Consider the following 16,702-nt stretch of genomic DNA (forward strand, 5'->3'; position numbering starts at 1 on the left):
AGTGGGCCGTGGCAAGAAAGCCTGTTCCAGAGGGACGAAGTAAGCCACGGGAACAAGGCTGAGAGTGTGGGAGTGGAAACCAGGGCCAGCCCATTGCCAGCTCTTGAACGAGGCAAAGAAAACACTTGTGGGTGGGAACTGAACCTCAGTAGAGAGTTAGAGGAGGAGACCAGCTTTCACCACACCACACGGGAGATGCTGGGCACACACAGCTGTGTCCTCCTTTTGGGTTTGGCTGGGTGATAAGTTTTATAGTATACTAAGAGGGAGGGAGGGAGGGAGAAAGGAGGGGAGAGGAAGGGGAGGGGAGGAGGAGGAAGGGAAAGGAAAGGAAAGAAGGAATGGGATGGGATGGAATGGGAAGGAAAGGGAAGGGAAGGAAGAAGGGAAGGGAAGGGAAAGAAGGAAAGAGAAAGGAAAGGAAAGAAGGAATGGAAAGGAAAGGGAAGGGAAAGAAGGAAAGGGAAGAAGGAAAGCAATAGCAATAGCACTTAGACCAGTGGTTCTCAACCTTTTTAATGCCGCGACCCCCAACCGGTCGTTAGTCGAGGACTATTCAACCGGTCGTAAGTCGAGGACTACTCAACTGGTGCAGCACCATTTGCAGAATGGGACTTTTGGCGGGCTCAGCAGGGCAGAGACAGCCTGGACAATTCCTATTGGCTTTTGAAAGCAATAGAATTAGACTCTATTCAAGAGAGTCTATTCTATTGGCTTTCAAAAGCCAATAGAATAAAAGGGAGTAGCACAGCCAAGGAAAAGGGGGAAAAATGGCGGACTGCGTTGTTTGGCAACCCCTGTGAAATGGTCGTTCGACCCCAAATGGGGTCCCGACCCACAGGTTGAGAACCACTGACTTAGACTTATATACTGTTTCACAGTGCTTTACAACCCTCTCTAAGCAGTGTACAGAGTCAGCATATCATTCCCCCCCCCCAACAACCCAGGTCCTCATTTTACCGGCCTTAGAAAGATAGAAGGCTGAATCAACCTTGAGCTGGTCAGAATTGCACTGCCGAATTGCTAGCAGTTGGCAGTCAGCAGAATTAGCCTGCAGTACTGCATTCTAACCACTGAGCAATCACAGGAAAGGGGAAGGAAGGAAGGAAGGAAGGAAGGAAGGAAGGAAGGAAGGAAGGAAGGAAGGAAGGAAGGAAGGAAGGATAAATGTACTGGAGAGAAAAGTTGGACATTGTAAATACAAGCTAGCTGCCAAGGACCCAAATTTTGATTGTGTGGATATGGGGGAAGTCCACAACCATCATACGAGAACCAGTTGTAAATCACTTTTCCAGTGCTGCTGTAACTTTGAACGAATGGTTGTAAATCAAGGATTACCTGCCATTTATAACCCTCCTCTGTATTGCTCCCGTCTTTTCAGTTTTACTTTCTCACCCTAACCCTCAGCTAAAAAGGGAGACGTGATTAGAGGATGCTTCCTGATTGAGAAGGCTAGGTCCTCTCCAACTTCAAACACCTTGCAGCCTGCTCTGCAACCAGTCATGTCGTGTGTAACTGAAGTTACATTGGCTCCAATCCAGTTCTTTGCCAAACCAACTTCTCCCGTTCACAGCGTTCCTTCCTAGGCTTTCAGAAATGATGAATCTCACAACACCTGCAACACTATAGAATTTGGATGGGGGGGGATCCTCAAAAAGCAGTAATAATGTTATTCTTTTTTTCTCATTTTTCAGGCCATCTCCTGCTTCCTCCCATTTGAAGCCAAAGAAGATCCAAAGAACGAGAGATGCCAAAGAAAGAACCGTCACTTGATGGATGGAAATAATGAGCAGAAGTTGATAGAAACGGGGTGGAGTTTTGATTCTCATTGCTGAGGGAGGGAAAGTGTGTGCAGCTGGGTGAATGTTGATGGGGTTGCCTCTCCCTGTAGTGAGGAGAGCTCCTCAGAAGATTTTGCTGCTTTAGAAATTCACTGCCTGAAATAAATTAAAATTATAATGCAAAGTCTCCCTTGAGGTGTTTGAGGTTTCTTTGGGTTTTTTTCAGGACAGGCTGGCCCATTTTAATGAAGATCAGACCAGAACCAAAACCAAAGATTCAGCATTAAAACCTTTACCATCCATGGGATTCGCTGTATTTTCTGGAATTCTGTGGCTTTCAGAACTACTGGTTAGCCCAGAATTCAGAAAACAGATCTTTTTAAAAAAGCTGAATCTACAGATAGTCCTTAAACTTACAACAGTTAGTTTAGTGACCATTTAAAGTTACATCAGCCCTCAAAAAAGTGACTTATGATCGTTTTTCACACGACCATCCCCATGGTCGTGTGAAAAACGGTCATAAGTCACTTTTTTGAGGGCTGATCCCCATGGTCGTGTGATCAGAATTCAGAGGCTTGGCAACCGGTTCATATTTATGACGGTTATAGTATTCCGGGGTCACGCGATCCCCTTTTTTGTGACCTTCTGACAAGCAAAGTCACAAACCAGATGCACTTAACAACAGTGTTACTAATTTAACAACTGCACTGATTCACTTAACAGCTGTGGCAAGAAAGGTCGTAAAATGGGGCAAAACTCACTTAACAAATGTCCCACTTAGCAACAGACATTTTGGGCTACATAATGGTTGCAAGTTGAGGACTACCTGTACAGTAAGGCTGCCTCTCTTATCTTTGGAAGCTCGCCTTCTGATTTGTGGCTTCTTGCTTAGGAAAATCCCAGCACTGCATCCTGGAAGGTGCTTCAGTCTCCTAATTTTGAAACGGAAGCTGAAGTTCTGCTTTGGTGCCTCAGTTTCTCAAAGAGCAAACTTGTGGGAAAGCATAAGCACTGTGAGATCATCATCATCAACGTCTTGCTCCAGTAATAAAACTGGGAATGGGAGAATTCTTTAGGTATGTTTTGAAAAACATAAAAGTACAGAATAACGGATTTGGAAGTGACCTTGGAGGTCATCTAGTCCAACCCCCTGTTCAAGCAGAAGAGTCTATTCCATTTCAGACAAACAGATTTCCAGATTCTTCTTGAAAGCCTCCAGTGATGGGGCATCCACAGCTTTTGAAGGCAAGCCCATTCCTCTGGTGGATTGATCTCACTGTTAACATTTCTCCTTAGTTCTAGGATGAATCTCTCCTTGGTTACTTTCCATCCATTGGTTCTTGTCTTGCCTTCTGGTGCTTTGAAAAATAGTTTCTCCCCCCCCCCATCTTTGTGGCAGCCCGTCAAATACTGGAAGACAGCTATCATGTTAGCTCCCTTAGGACATGGGACTGAAGACATCGTTTGAAGCAGGAAGAGAGCAGAGCCTGCTGGAATCCTGATCCAAAGCCCTCTTGTTGAAAAAAACATTCTTTACCTTCGGAAATGTAGTGTAATGCTACCTTTTTTTTTCTCTTTTCCAATTAATAATCTATTTTCTTTTGCACGAAGTCAGAGATTGGCAGCCTGGTGCCAGGAGCAAAGAGCTGTAGAATAGGGGTCACCAACAGTGAGAACAATTAACCACTGGAACAGCCTGCCTCCAGAAGCAGTAAATGCTCCAACACTGGGAGTTTTTAAGAAGAGATTGGACAGCCATTTGTCCGAAATGGTGTAGGGTTTCCTGCCTGAGCAGGGGGTTGGACTACTAGACCATCAAGGTCCCTTCCAACTTTACTACTACTACTACTACTACTACTACTACTATTATTATTATTATTATTATTATTATTATTATTATTATTACTCCAAATCCGTGGACTGGCACCAGGCCCCAGCATGCTAGAAACTGGGCCACACAAACAAACAAAGCCCAATCCACGGGATGCAGGCAGCACATGAAACCATGCCCCCTTCTGATCCATGGGAAAAAACCCTCTCCACAGAATTGGTCTCTGGTACCCAAAAGATCGGGGGCCACTGCTGTAGAATATCTGGATGGGGGTTACACAGCTTCCTTTAAAAATGTTTTAAGTTCCAGTTAACTGCCTTGGTCCCTTGTTTAAAAAGCAGGATATTTTTGAAGTTTAAGAAAGTAGCCATGCGCATAAAGCAGAGGTTAGTCCTGGTTTTGTATGGTTCCCCAGGAATCTTACCCAGATGTTCATCGTGCATTTTACTTTACAGGTAGTCCTTGACTTGTGACTGGCTGCTTAGCGACCATTTGAGGTTACCATGGACCCCCAAAAGCTACTTACAACACAGTTGCAAAGTTCAAGAAGTTGCCCCCTCTTCCACAGTCACATGACCGCATTTCAGTTGCTCGGCAACTGGCCTGCATTTAAGGTCGTTAACATCCCGTGACAATGGGTTTGCTTAACGACTGTGTGGCATTCACTTAACAACTGTGGCTTCATTTAATGACCATGTGGATTCACTTAAGAACTGCAAGAAAAATGTTGTAAGATTGGGTTGGTCACATGAGTTATGACTGTCACAATTTATGACTATGAACAAGCTGTATTATGGTCATAAGCTGAGGATTAGCTGTATATAAAAGAGCATTAGGCTGTCTTTCGCACCACTTGGGAGCTCTGCTAGACCAAGCTTTTCTCCGCTCCCTGATTTATTCCACTAAAATAAACTTTTGAGTTGATAAGCTGATAGGCTAGTGGTGTAAAAGGACCTGGCTACAGAGATTCATGCTATCATTACAGGTAGAATACTGCAATGTGATTTACATGGGGCCGCCCTTAAAGACTTATCTGAAAATTACAATTTGTCCAATTGGCTGGTACATTAACTGACTCCTGGCATTGGGAGAAAACACACGTTTGTGGGTCCCTGCAATGGTTGTCACTTGATTTCTGGATATATTTTTAGTTGCTGGTTTTGATCTATAAAGCCACGGGTACTTAACAGATCTGCCTGGACCATCAGCTTGCCCAATTACAGTAATGCTTTTCAAACTTAGCAACTTAATAATAATAATAATAATAATAATAATAATAATAATAATAATAATGGACAAATGGCTGTCCAGTCTCTTCTTAAAAACTTCCAGTGTTGGAGCATTCACCGCTTCTGGAGGCAGGTTGTTCCACTGGTTCATTGTTCTGTCAGGAAGTTTCTCCTTAGTTCTAGGTTGCTTCTCTCCTTGATTAGTTTCCATCCGTTGCTTCTTGTCCTGCCTTCAGGCGCCTTGGAAAATAGCTTGACTCCCTCTTCTTTGTGGCAGCCCCTGAGATATTGGAACACTGCTATCATGTCCCCCCCTCGTCCTTCTCTTCATTAAATTAGACATACCCAATTCCAGCAACCGTTCTTTATATGATTTAGCCTCCAGTCCCCTGATCATCTCTGTTGCTCTTCTCTGTACTCTTTCTAGAGTCTCAACTTGAAGATGTTTGGAGTTCAGTTCCAAGAGGCAGTGGTCTATCACCTTCTCCAGCTCTTGGCATCCAGCTTCCCTGATTCCTTTATTCCTTATTTATTAATTTATTTGTATCACACCTTTATTATTGTTACAGACTCAAGGTAGCAAACACACAAAACACTCCTTCCTCTTCCTATGTTCCCCCACAGTAACTATCTGAGACAGAATGGCCCAAAATTACCCAGCTGACTTTGGCTCCTGAACTCATAACAGGAACCAGGGCCTGTGATAAAGAGTGGGATTACTGGAGCATGGTAAATTATTTTTATTAGCAAACAGAGAGCCTGCACAGAGAAAGAAGACGGCAATCACTCATATTTAAAATCATATTTAATATACACGTATTCTTTGTATAAAAATTGCAGCAACAGCATCCTTGCATAAGATAAAGATTGATCTGAAGAGCAGTGGCTGTGTTTTGCATCCGGCCACAATATTGTTTTTATGATTATTTTTTTACTGGCAAGGAATACTCCTGGGGGGGGGGGAGGAGAGGAAAACCAGTGCAGAGACTGTAGGAAGGTAAAAGTGAGGGAAACAAAGCAAAAAATAGAGGTGACCGGAAATTGGTCTGAATTAAGGCAATTTGCAAATCATAAACTCGGGCCAAACGTTGGCATTGTAATATCAGAAAGTGAAATGGAGTTTATCCACAAAGGCACTTAGAAAATAAGATGGCCAACATTCAGTATACCGAAGCCCATTTTTCATTTGGTGCTTGGCTAGTGCAATATTGAACAATTCAACCAGTAAGACATTCAGAGAGAGAGAACTGGCTGAACAGGAAAAAGAACAATTTGATCTGAAATATAAGATGGCACGTTGGAATAATTTATCAGTTTCAGAAAAATCTTTGGCCGGGTAAGGAGTCAGAAACAGGAATTAAACAACACACAGGGCTTAATCATCTAAAAATAGTCAAGGGTAAAAATATAAATCAGAGAGAAGGGGTAGGAACAGTCCTCTAAGTAGATTGGAAAGGCCAGCTATGTACTAACAGTCACCAAAGCTGAAGAAGGATGGGCTGAGCAATCAAAATGAATTGGACTCCAACTCCGCTCGGAAGTTCACATCCAAAATATCTGGAGAACATCTGGAGATCTGATCCAAGACACTTTTCCAGAGGGTATCCACTCAGTGTGCCAGGGAAGCAGGATGTTTCTGAGATTGTCCCACACAGGGATGGCAACAGGAGAAGAGGTGCTTCTGTAGGAGATGTTTTAGAAGGAGCTTGTGATTCACCACTGCCTGATTTGTCCCAGAACGTAGCTAAAAATGGAGCAAGTGGCCAACCAAAGATTAAGAAAAGAGCCCTGATTTTGACCATCGGAAAGACAATTGACCAGAACAAGTGCAAAACAGCCATGAGGAACGGTCCCAGACCAAGGAAGCGAAGTGACCTACTCTGAAGCAGAAAGAGTCTGGGAAGACAGAGATCAAAACAATGTTTCCAAAGAAAGCATGGCACAGGAGAGAAATTAAGTAGATCAATTATTCATAAATAGACATTCTGTGCAATAAACAGCCATATGGGTGGCTGTTTTCTGAAAATGGCAATATAGCCCCCCCACCCCAAAAAGTTTCAAGTCATCTTGTGGAAGGCCATAACATGGGAAGGGGAAGGGAAGTATATGAAGTTGTCTCTGATGCGGGATGAAAAGAAATGATGGGGACCAATAACGTAAAGTGATGAGTTTCCTTCAGACTCAGGCTTTTCTATTTGTCCTTGGGCTTCTTGTTTTTCTTGTTCAGGATCTTCATGAGAGACTTGGACATGTAATACGGCTTCTCCTCGGAACCATCATTTCTCTCCAGGTCTTCCACTATGGGGAGAAAGAGAAGATATTTATACCAAATTGGCTTGTATGATACATTTCTTCTCCAACTTGAGATCCTCCAGATGCTGTTCTGGTCTTTGATTCCTGCTGACCTCATGGATAGCTCCTTGCAATTTTCTTGGCAAAATTTTCACTGAAGTACATAGAATAACAGAGTTGGAAGGGACCTTGGAGGTCTTCTAGTCCAACCCTCTGCTCGTGTAAGAGATCCTATACCATTTCAGACAAATATCTTTTTGAAAACCTCCAGTGATGGAGCACCCAACTTCTGAAGACAAGCCATTCCACTGGTTAATTTGCCAGGAATATCTTCCTAGGGCAGTGGTTCTCAACCTGTGGATTGGGGCCCCATTTGGGGTTGAACGATCATTTCACGGGGGTTGCCAAACAATGCAGTCCGCCATTTTTTTCCCCTTTTAGTAATAGCAATAGTAGTAAAGTTGGAAGGGACCTTGGAGGTCATCTAGTCCAACCCCTGCTCAGGCAGGAAACCCTACACCATTTCGGACAAATGGCTGTCCAGTCTCTTCTTAAAAACTTCCAGTGTTGGAGCATTTACTGCTTCTGGAGGGAGGCTGTTCCACTGATTAATTGTTCTCACTGTCAGGAAGTTCTCCTTAGTTCTAGGTTGCTTCTCTCCTTGATTAGTTTCCACCCGTTGCTTCTTGTCCTGCCTTCAGGTGCTTTGGAAAATAGCTAAATTCCCTCTTCTTTATGGCAGCCCCTGAGATATTGGAATACTGCTATCATGTCCCCCCTTGTCCTTCTCTTCGTTAAACTAGACATACCCAATTCTCGCAACCGGTCCTTATATGTTTTAGCCTCCAGTCCCCGAATCATCTTTGTTGCTCTTCTCTGTACTCTTTCTAGAGTCTCAACATCTTTTTTACATCGTGGTGACCAACACTGGATGCAGTATTCCAAGTGTGGCCTTACCAAGGCCTTGTAAAGTGGTATTAATACTTCACGTGATCTTGATTCTATCCCTCTGTTAATGCAGCCTAGCACTGTGTTAGCTTTTTTGTCAGCTGCAGCACACTGCTGGCTCATATTTAAGTGATTGTCTACTAGGACTCTGAGGTCCCTCTCACAGTTACTACTATTGAGCATGGTGCCACCTATGCTGTACTTGTGCATTTTGGTTTTTCTTGCCTAAATGTAGAACCTTGCTTTTTTCACCATTGAATTTCATTTTGTTAGTTAGTGCCCAGTGTTCAAGTCTGTCCAGATCCTCTTATCTGAAGCCTGTCTTCTGGAGTGTTGGCTATTCCTGCCAGCTTGGTGTCGTCTGCAAATTTGATGAGTTCCCCATCTATCCCTTCATCCAAATCGTTGATGAAGATGTTGAAGAGTACTGGACCCAGAACAGAGCCCTGGGGCACCCCACTACACACTTCCCTTCCTTAGCTGTGCTACTCCCTTTTATTCTATTCTTGAATAGAGTCTAATTCTATTGGCTTTCAAAAGCCAATAGGAATTGTCCAGGCTGTCTCTGCCCTGCCAAAAGTCCCATTCTGCAAACAGTGCTGCACCAGTTGAGTAGTCCTTGACTTACGACCGGTTGAGTAGTCCTCGACTTACGACCGGTTGGAGGTCGCGGCATTAAAAAGGTTGAGAACCACTGTCCTAGGGACTGTGACTTAACTCAACGACATATAACTGGGTTTGGTACCCAACGTAGGATTAGAACTCAAGACTCCCTCCTCCAAATATACTACTTTTAACCACAGCACCAGATATATTTGGACTAAACCCCAAACTGAAGCAGCCGCAACCCCTATCTGGAGGGGTTTCCCCAGACTGGGGAAAGCTGGTACACTCTCTAGGGCAGCGTTTCTTAAACTTTTTTTCTCTCAGAACTTCCCACTTTTCAAAATTATGGATGACTCCCCAAAGAGCTTTTGTTTGTATGGGTTATAAAAAGGTAAAGGAATCCCTGTGGGTTTGAACACTGCTGGTTGTAGCTGAATTTAGGAGGCGATGCTCGTCTCTATTTCTTTAAGCCCTTGATCCAGCACTGTCCGAAGATGTTTCCACAGTCATGTGGCCAGCATGACATCACGCAACAGTGCAAAGCATAACACGGAAAGCTGTTAGCTTCCTAGTGAAATGGTACCTATTTATCTTCTTGCATTTACTGTACATGCTTTCCAACTGCTCGTTAGCAGGAGTTGAGGCAAATAACGGGAACTCACTCCGTCAGGCAATGGTAGGACTTGAAGCGCCAGAGTATAGCTCTTCTCCAGTGTCTTTTAAGCCACTGAGCTGCCAACCCCTCCTTATATGGGTTATATGTATTGATATTTACTGTATTAAAAATTAAAATGAATGCATTTGCTACCCCTACCACTTCTCACAATTGTTTGATGGGATTTTAATATTGTATTAAGGCTGGCAAATAATTTTGACCTCATAGACCCCAGAGAAAGTCTTACGGACCCCCAAGTTTCCTTGGACCAGAGTTTAAGAAACACTGCTCCAGGCTAGGAAATGAGATGTGAAAGGGAATACTCACAGAAACAGAGGAACAACGTGTCAACACACATATTGTAGACGCTGAAGAATCCCTGGGCGATGAGGTAGGAACCTACAACCACAGTCTGAAACAAAACAAAGAGAGGGGGAAAAAATGAGAAAGGGCTGGAAGATGGTGAGATTTCAGTTTTAGAACACTAGTATGTTATTCCCTTTACAATATTCCTATCATTTATTATTATTATTATTATTATTTATTGTTGTTGTTGTTGTTATTAAATTGTTTTAAGAAAGTTTCAGGGAGGTAGAAACAAGCCATGTAAGTGGCCACCCAACAGCCACCATGACATACCAGTATGGGCAGCCAGTAGTAGTTGAGGACTGGGGATTTGAACCGGGTGTCCTCCGTGGGGATTCGTCCCGTGAAGAAGAAAAAGGACAGGACGCCGATTCCTCCCACCACCAAGAGCTTCCCAAAGAACAGCAGCAGATCTGTGACTTTATCCAGGACTACGACTCTGCATTGAGAAGAAGAGAAAAGATGAAATGGAGAGAAAATTTCTCTCCTTCCTTGGCCTGGTTGCCTGAGGGCCTCTGCCGTTCCCCACCATGGTTACCTGACAACATTCCGCATCAGGAGATTGAAAGCATTTTTGGCCGACACACAAAAGTTCTTTCCATAAATGGCAATCTGAAATGAAGGAGGATTTCCTTTTTAAAAAAATTAGTTCATAATATAAAACACAAAAGAAAATGGCGGGAAAGTAAGGGAGGGAGAAGGGAAAGGGTAGGGCAAAATGAAAAAAAGAAAGAAAAGGTGTTATCTTCCGACTCCCTTTGGTGCAGTACAATAAGATAATAGCATCAAGCCTCAGCTTTTTACTTTTATATAGTCATATAAACTAATCATTTCTGTAACAGCAAACCTATCCAATCAGTAAAACCCCAAATCAAGGTTTTGTTTTTTTCCCACCTCAAGCACAAAGTCCAGAAGCGGTTTCCAAGTAGAAACAAAACTAATTGTGTTTTTTTCTTTAAATTATCCATTGTGGGAATCAAAGTGTCCTTCCGTTTTTTTGTGAGGATTTCCAAAGACAAAGGATACGTTACATTTTTGAGGGAGCTATAAGATTTCTCTCTTTGCCTTCTGAAAGCACCAGATTTCTCCCCTGTTTTTGATACAGGTTGAGAGGGTCCTATAGCTCCTCTCCATATAATCTGAAACCTCAAATTTATCTGTTTCTCTCTTTTCTCGCCTGGCTGACAATGACTGACAATGGGGCTGTAGAATGCAGGATTTGGTGGTGCATACCATATTTTAAAGAAACCTGAATTGTTTTATCCATGACATATGCCATTGCCAACCCCCTTTTGACACACAGTACCTACAAAATTGCAAATTTGGTTACCAAATTTTGAATTTCCCCCAAATTTAAGTGGGAAACGAATAAAGCAAGTGTACTAGAACTTCAGGGAGGTTTCATTTCCTCCAATCCCTACACTTGCATGATGATTATATCATTGTTCAATCCTGCGGTCCACAGCCACCAAAAATAACATATTTATTTTTTTTAAAATACCACTGGTGGATGCAGAATGATTGACAGACCCAGTGGAGTTTAATAGTAGCAATCATGGCTCACCATAATATAAGCATTTCGGTTGAGGAACTTGATGAACTTCTCCAAACACCAGAAGCAACATTTCAGACAGCACATTAAAAAGTTGGCAACTGGATTTTCGGCCTCTGCAAATGTCAAAGCAGAGTTAGAAGTAAGGCTGACGTAGCTATGGTTAGTATCCCTGTTCAACTGTCAGAATGTGGACTGAACTGTTCTGAGAGGCGCCCTGGTGGCACAGTGGTTAAAGTGCAGTATTGCAGGCTAATTCTGCCCACAGTCTGGAGTTTGATCTTGGGGGGGCTCAAGGTTGACTCAGCCTTCCATCCTTCCGAGGTCGGTAAAATGAGAGCCCAGATTGGGGGGGGGGCAATATGCTGACATTGTAAACCGCTTAGAAAGTGCTATAAAGCACTATGGGACAATATATAAGTTTAAGGGCAATTGCTAAGCACTATTGCTGCTCTTTTGTTGAGGCTTATGTTCCGAAGTGTTTAGTAGGAAGTAAATCACTTGAAAATCTGCAGGGTTGGTGCAGATCTGGGCTTAAAGGAGCCTAGTAAGTGACAATATGTCTACATGCCAGACAAGGTGCAGATATATAGGTGCTCATGCTGCATGCAAGTAATTCTGCACTGTTTTGCCTGCATGAAACTGGAGAACAAATTTCTGTCACCAGCAGTTGAATTCCATGTCCCAAACCCTTCCCGACTTTGAAAGATGGTTCATACTAGTCATATCCAGCAGTCTTAGACCCAACTGATTATTTGCCCATAATGGCTAATTTGTCCTCAAATCAAGCCAGTTTATCACTTGCCTTTCAGCTTGTGGTCCAGATATTCTAGTATCATGCGTATCAGTTGAACGATGGTGAGGATAAGAGAGCCAAAAGCTAACGAACCCATGTGGTATCTGTGGATAAATTATTTATTGTAATTTATTTGATTTATATCCCTCCTTTAGTATGTGGCAAACACATCTAATGCTCCTTCTTCCTCCTGTTTTCCCCCACAACGACAACCACCCTGTGAGGTGGGTTGGGCTGAAAGACTCAAGGTTACCCAGTTGGTTTTGACAGCTAAGGTGGGACTTGAACTCAGAGTCTCCTGCTTTCTAGCTTGGTGCCTTAACCGCTAGACCAAACGAGCTTCAAATCAGAGGGGACTGCATTTAAACGTTCCATAAAAAGGCAGAAAATGAGGACGCATTTGAGAAAACAAAAACAGAGACAGAAGTATTCACGTACAGGTGGTTCTTGACTTTCAACCAGATTTATTGACTTATAACCAGTGCTTGCACTTACGACAGTCATAGTATTCCCAGGTCATCTGACCAAAATTTAGGCACTTGGCAACAGGCAAGTGTTTACCATGGTTTCAGCATCCCGGGGTCATGTGGTCACCATTAGCAAGCTCTCCCCCCCCCGCTGGCTTTCTACAAGCAGCGTCAATGGGGAAAGCTGGATTTGCACAATTTACTTAACAATTGTAGGGATTCACTTAATAACTATGGCCAAAAAGGTCACAGAATCAGGGCCGACTCACTTTAACAACCGCCTGGCTTAGAAATGGAAATTCTGGTCCCAATTGTGTTTATAAGTCAAAGACTATCTGTATACGTCTTCATGCACAAGGCTATATACTGTATATCCTTATGGTGTGAACTCAGAATCCTCCAGATAGTACTGGATTCCAGTTCCTATTAGTGCTAATCACTAGAGTTGAAAATTAATTCTAAACTTTCTGGTCAAACAAGGTTATTTTTATATCCCTGATAGGGCATTGCACACCAAAACAACTAGACACAAGGACAGTGCTATGGTTCCAGCTAATGAAACATTTCAAAGAACTTCCAGGCATTTATTTTCCTAAAAGTCTTTTATTGTTACAAAATGTCGGCACAGTCACAACGGAGGGATGCTAGGATCTAAGTTCTCTTCCTCTGAGGAGTTAAATTATCAGCATGTTCCCTCCCTAAATTAGCCTCATATCTCACATTATCCAATTAGTGTGAAGGTCATAGGTTTTCTTCCTCTTTCTTTCCTGGGCTTTACCCCCAACCCTTCTGCTCTGCATTAACCCCTTAATTACCAGACAATTCTGCATATTATCAAAAGCAAGAATATACAATATTTGCAGCGTTGACAGACAGTTTTTTCCCTCATGCCATCACTCTGCTAAACACCTAATACCCCCAGCGCTGTCTTATGTCCCTGGGATGTCAAACCACTTTGTAGGGACGTATTACTATTATCCTTCTCATCTTTCCTATTAACTATTTCTTTAGCTTATGACTATGACTTTGTTGTTTGTATCTTATGATTTATGTTGATTCCTTTTTTTTAAGTATCCTATTATGATTTATGTTGATTGCTCATTTAGTCTCCTATGGCTATCACTGACTGTTGTATCTTATGATTTATGATGATTGTATTTTATGATTATGATCATGATTTATCACTTATTGCTTGTATGTACACTGAGAGCTTATGAACCAGAGACAAATTCCTTGTGTGTCCAATCACACCTGGCCAATAAAGAATATTCTATTCTGTTCTGTTCTGTTCTGCTCTGCTCTGCTCTGTTCTGCCCTGCCCTGCCCTACCCTACCCTATCCTATTTTTCTATAAATCTGTACTATGCCCAAATTAAAATAAAACAATACCTAATCTTTAATGAAATATTGGCATTCTTGCATAGGATAAAACAATATTTCACCCCTTTTGAATATGACCTTAGGCTTATGGCACCAAGTATAGGTAATTTTTAAAATCTTGTTGAAAGATTTATGAGGGGGATGATATAGGATCAGTGGTGCCTGGGTTGGTATCTTCCAATTTAGAAAAAAAGATAGACGAGAAATTGGTAATAGCTCAGTTTATTTTCCCACTGATTGGAGGCAGGCCAATACTTGTGCTTGATAGTTGTAAAGGGAAGAAGGAATAGCCTTGAGGAACAGGAAGAAGAGCTGCAACCAGGACAACAGATAAGAGAAATCTGAGCCAGGATCAGAATTGTAATATGTGAAGGCATCTCAGAAAAATTCCTCCCTAGTTCTCATGAAGATATAGGGAAACAGGGGGGAAGCAACTTCAGACTGGTGAGATTCTGTTAGGGTTGCTTTAGAATAAAAGTAGTACTAGCAATCATAACTTTGGCTTCCTTGTGTGGTCTCTCATCACCACTGCCAAACTCCCATGGACATTGGAACTGTCTTTCAGAAAAATGTGTGGGAATTTCCCCAAGAGCTCTCACAGAGAGTACTAATGGACCAGATGACTGCAAAGAAATACAATCCTTCCATCGCTCCCCCACCACCATCACCACTGATGAAATTTCTTGGGTGAGAAACAAAACATTTTGTTCTGCTTCCTCAAGGAAAAAACCAGTCCAGCTGCCCTTTGAAAAAGCCCTTTTGAGACAACGATGACCTGGATGACTGAGAAGTCTCCACAGACATTTCTTCCCAAGCTACGCACCTTAATGTCCGGAGGAAGGCACTAGGCAAGGCACAGGCTGGGATATCTTGAGGCTTCTTGAAGGCCCAGTAATAGGAAGCAAAGGCTCCCGCAAGCACACACTGTCCCAAAGCAATGACGAAGTTGATACACCAAAGGAAGCCCACAACATTGTAGATCTGAAGATTGAAGAGGTTGCGCTGGTAAAGCCCTTCATCATTGTATCTGTAGAAGATGCATTCGGTTATGCAAGGGAGATTGGCGGAGGCATTGAAATCCTGAGAAAAGAAAGAACAAAACACGTACAATATATAGGTAGTCTGTGACTTACGACCACAACGGAACCCCAGGTTTTTGTTGTTAAGTGAGATATTTATTGAGTTTTGCCTCATTTTATGACCTTTCTTGCCACAGTTGTTAAGTGAATACAATCTAATACAATCCTTGGTTGTATAAACAGACACATAGAATCAAAATGCCCCAGGGCTCTATTTTGGGCCCAGTACTCTTCAACATCTTCATCAACGATTTGGATGAAGGGATAGATGGGGAACTCATCAAATTTGCAGACGACACCAAGCTGGCAGGAATAGCCAACACTCCAGAAGACAGGCTTAAGATGCAGAAGGATCTGGACAGACTTGAACACTGGGCACTAACTACCAAATGAAATTCAATGGTGAAAAAAGCAAGGTTCTACATTTAGGCAAGAAAAACCAAATGCACAAGTACAGCATAGGGGGCACCATGCTCAATAATAGTAACTGTGAGAGGGATCTCGGAGTCCTAGTAGACAGTCACCTAAATATGAGCCAGCCGTGTGCTGCAGCTGCCCAAAAGGCCAACACAGTGCTAGGCTGCATCAACAGAGGGATAGAATCAAAATCACATGAAGTATTAATACCACTCTTCAATGCCTTGGTAAGGCCACACTTGGAATACTGCATCCAGTTTTGGTCACCACGATGTAAAAAAAATGTTGAGACTCTAGAAAGAGTACAGAGAAGAGCAACAAAGATGATTAGGGGACTGGAGGCTAAAACATATAAGGAACGGTTGCTAGAATTGGGTCTGTCTAGTTTAACGAAGAGAAGGACAAGGGGGGACATGATAGCAGTATTCCAATATCTCAGGGGCTGCCATAAAGAAGAGGGAATTAAGCTATTTTCCAAAGCACCTGAAGGCAGGACAAGAAGCAACGGGTGGAAACTAATCAAGGAGAGAAGCAACTAGAACTAAGGAGAAACTTCCTGACAGTGAGAACAATTAATCAGTGGAACAGCCTGCCTCCAGAAGCAGTAAATGCTCCAACACTGGAAGTTTTTAAGAAGAGACTGGACAGCCACTTGTCCGAAATGGTGTAGGGTTTCCTGCCCGAGCAGGGGGTTGGACTAGATGACCTCCAAGGTCCCTTCCAACTTTACTACTATTATTATTATTATTATAAAATCACACAAAGTATTAGTACTGCTTTATAAAACCCTCGTAAGGCCACACTTGGAATACTGCATCCAGTTTTGGTCACCCCATTACAAAAAAGATATTGAGACTTTGGAAAAAGTGCAGAGAAGAGCAATTAAGACGATTAAAGGCCTGCAGACTAAAACATATGAGGAATGGTTGTAGGATTTGGGTACGACCAGTCTAGAGAAAAGAAAGACTTGGGGGTGACATGATAGCAGTGTTCCAGTAGAAGAGGGGCTTCCACAAAGAAGAGGGGGGGTCAACCTATTCTCCAAAGCACCAGAGGGCAGGACAAGAAACAATAGATGGAAACTAATCAAGGAGAGAAGAAATCTGGAATTAACGAGAAACTTCCTAACAGTGACAACAATTAACCAATGGAACAGCTTCACTTCAGAAGTTGTGGGTGCTTCATCACTAGAAGTTTTTATGAAGAGACTGGATAGCCACTTGTCTGCTTGAGCACGGGGTTGGACTAGAACAGTGTTTCCCAAACTTGACAATTTTAAGGCATAAGGACTTCAACTCCCAGA

The 16,702-nt window shown here is 42.6% G+C and overlaps 2 protein-coding genes across 2 annotated transcripts in view; one reads left to right on the top strand and one right to left on the bottom strand.

Moving 5' to 3' along the window:
* The window catches only part of LOC120305190 (centrosomal protein of 135 kDa-like), a 29,617-nt gene extending 27,649 nt beyond the window's left edge, over positions 1-1,968 (top strand). Inside the window, exons 10-11 of the mRNA XM_039336633.1 lie at positions 1-39; positions 1,695-1,968. The exon at positions 1-39 is cut by the window's left edge and continues 58 nt beyond it. Coding sequence (XP_039192567.1) covers positions 1-39; positions 1,695-1,720 — 65 coding nt within the window. The 3' untranslated portion in view covers positions 1,721-1,968. The remainder of the gene's footprint in view (positions 40-1,694) is intronic.
* A 3,660-nt stretch (positions 1,969-5,628) lies between these two features.
* The window catches only part of SLC44A4 (solute carrier family 44 member 4), a 56,299-nt gene continuing 45,225 nt past the window's right edge, over positions 5,629-16,702 (bottom strand). The window contains exons 15-21 of the mRNA XM_039336630.1: positions 14,727-14,983; positions 12,066-12,160; positions 11,273-11,376; positions 10,247-10,320; positions 9,982-10,147; positions 9,670-9,754; positions 5,629-7,139 (exon numbers count right to left, since the gene is read on the bottom strand). Of these exons, the coding sequence (XP_039192564.1) occupies positions 7,033-7,139; positions 9,670-9,754; positions 9,982-10,147; positions 10,247-10,320; positions 11,273-11,376; positions 12,066-12,160; positions 14,727-14,983 (888 nt within the window). The 3' untranslated portion in view covers positions 5,629-7,032. The remainder of the gene's footprint in view (positions 7,140-9,669; positions 9,755-9,981; positions 10,148-10,246; positions 10,321-11,272; positions 11,377-12,065; positions 12,161-14,726; positions 14,984-16,702) is intronic.

Source organism: Crotalus tigris, unplaced genomic scaffold (assembly GCF_016545835.1).
Source record: "Crotalus tigris isolate CLP2741 ecotype Arizona unplaced genomic scaffold, ASM1654583v1 scf7180000017666.379230911805:20528666, whole genome shotgun sequence".
In the NCBI taxonomy this organism is placed as follows: domain Eukaryota; kingdom Metazoa; phylum Chordata; class Lepidosauria; order Squamata; family Viperidae; genus Crotalus; species Crotalus tigris.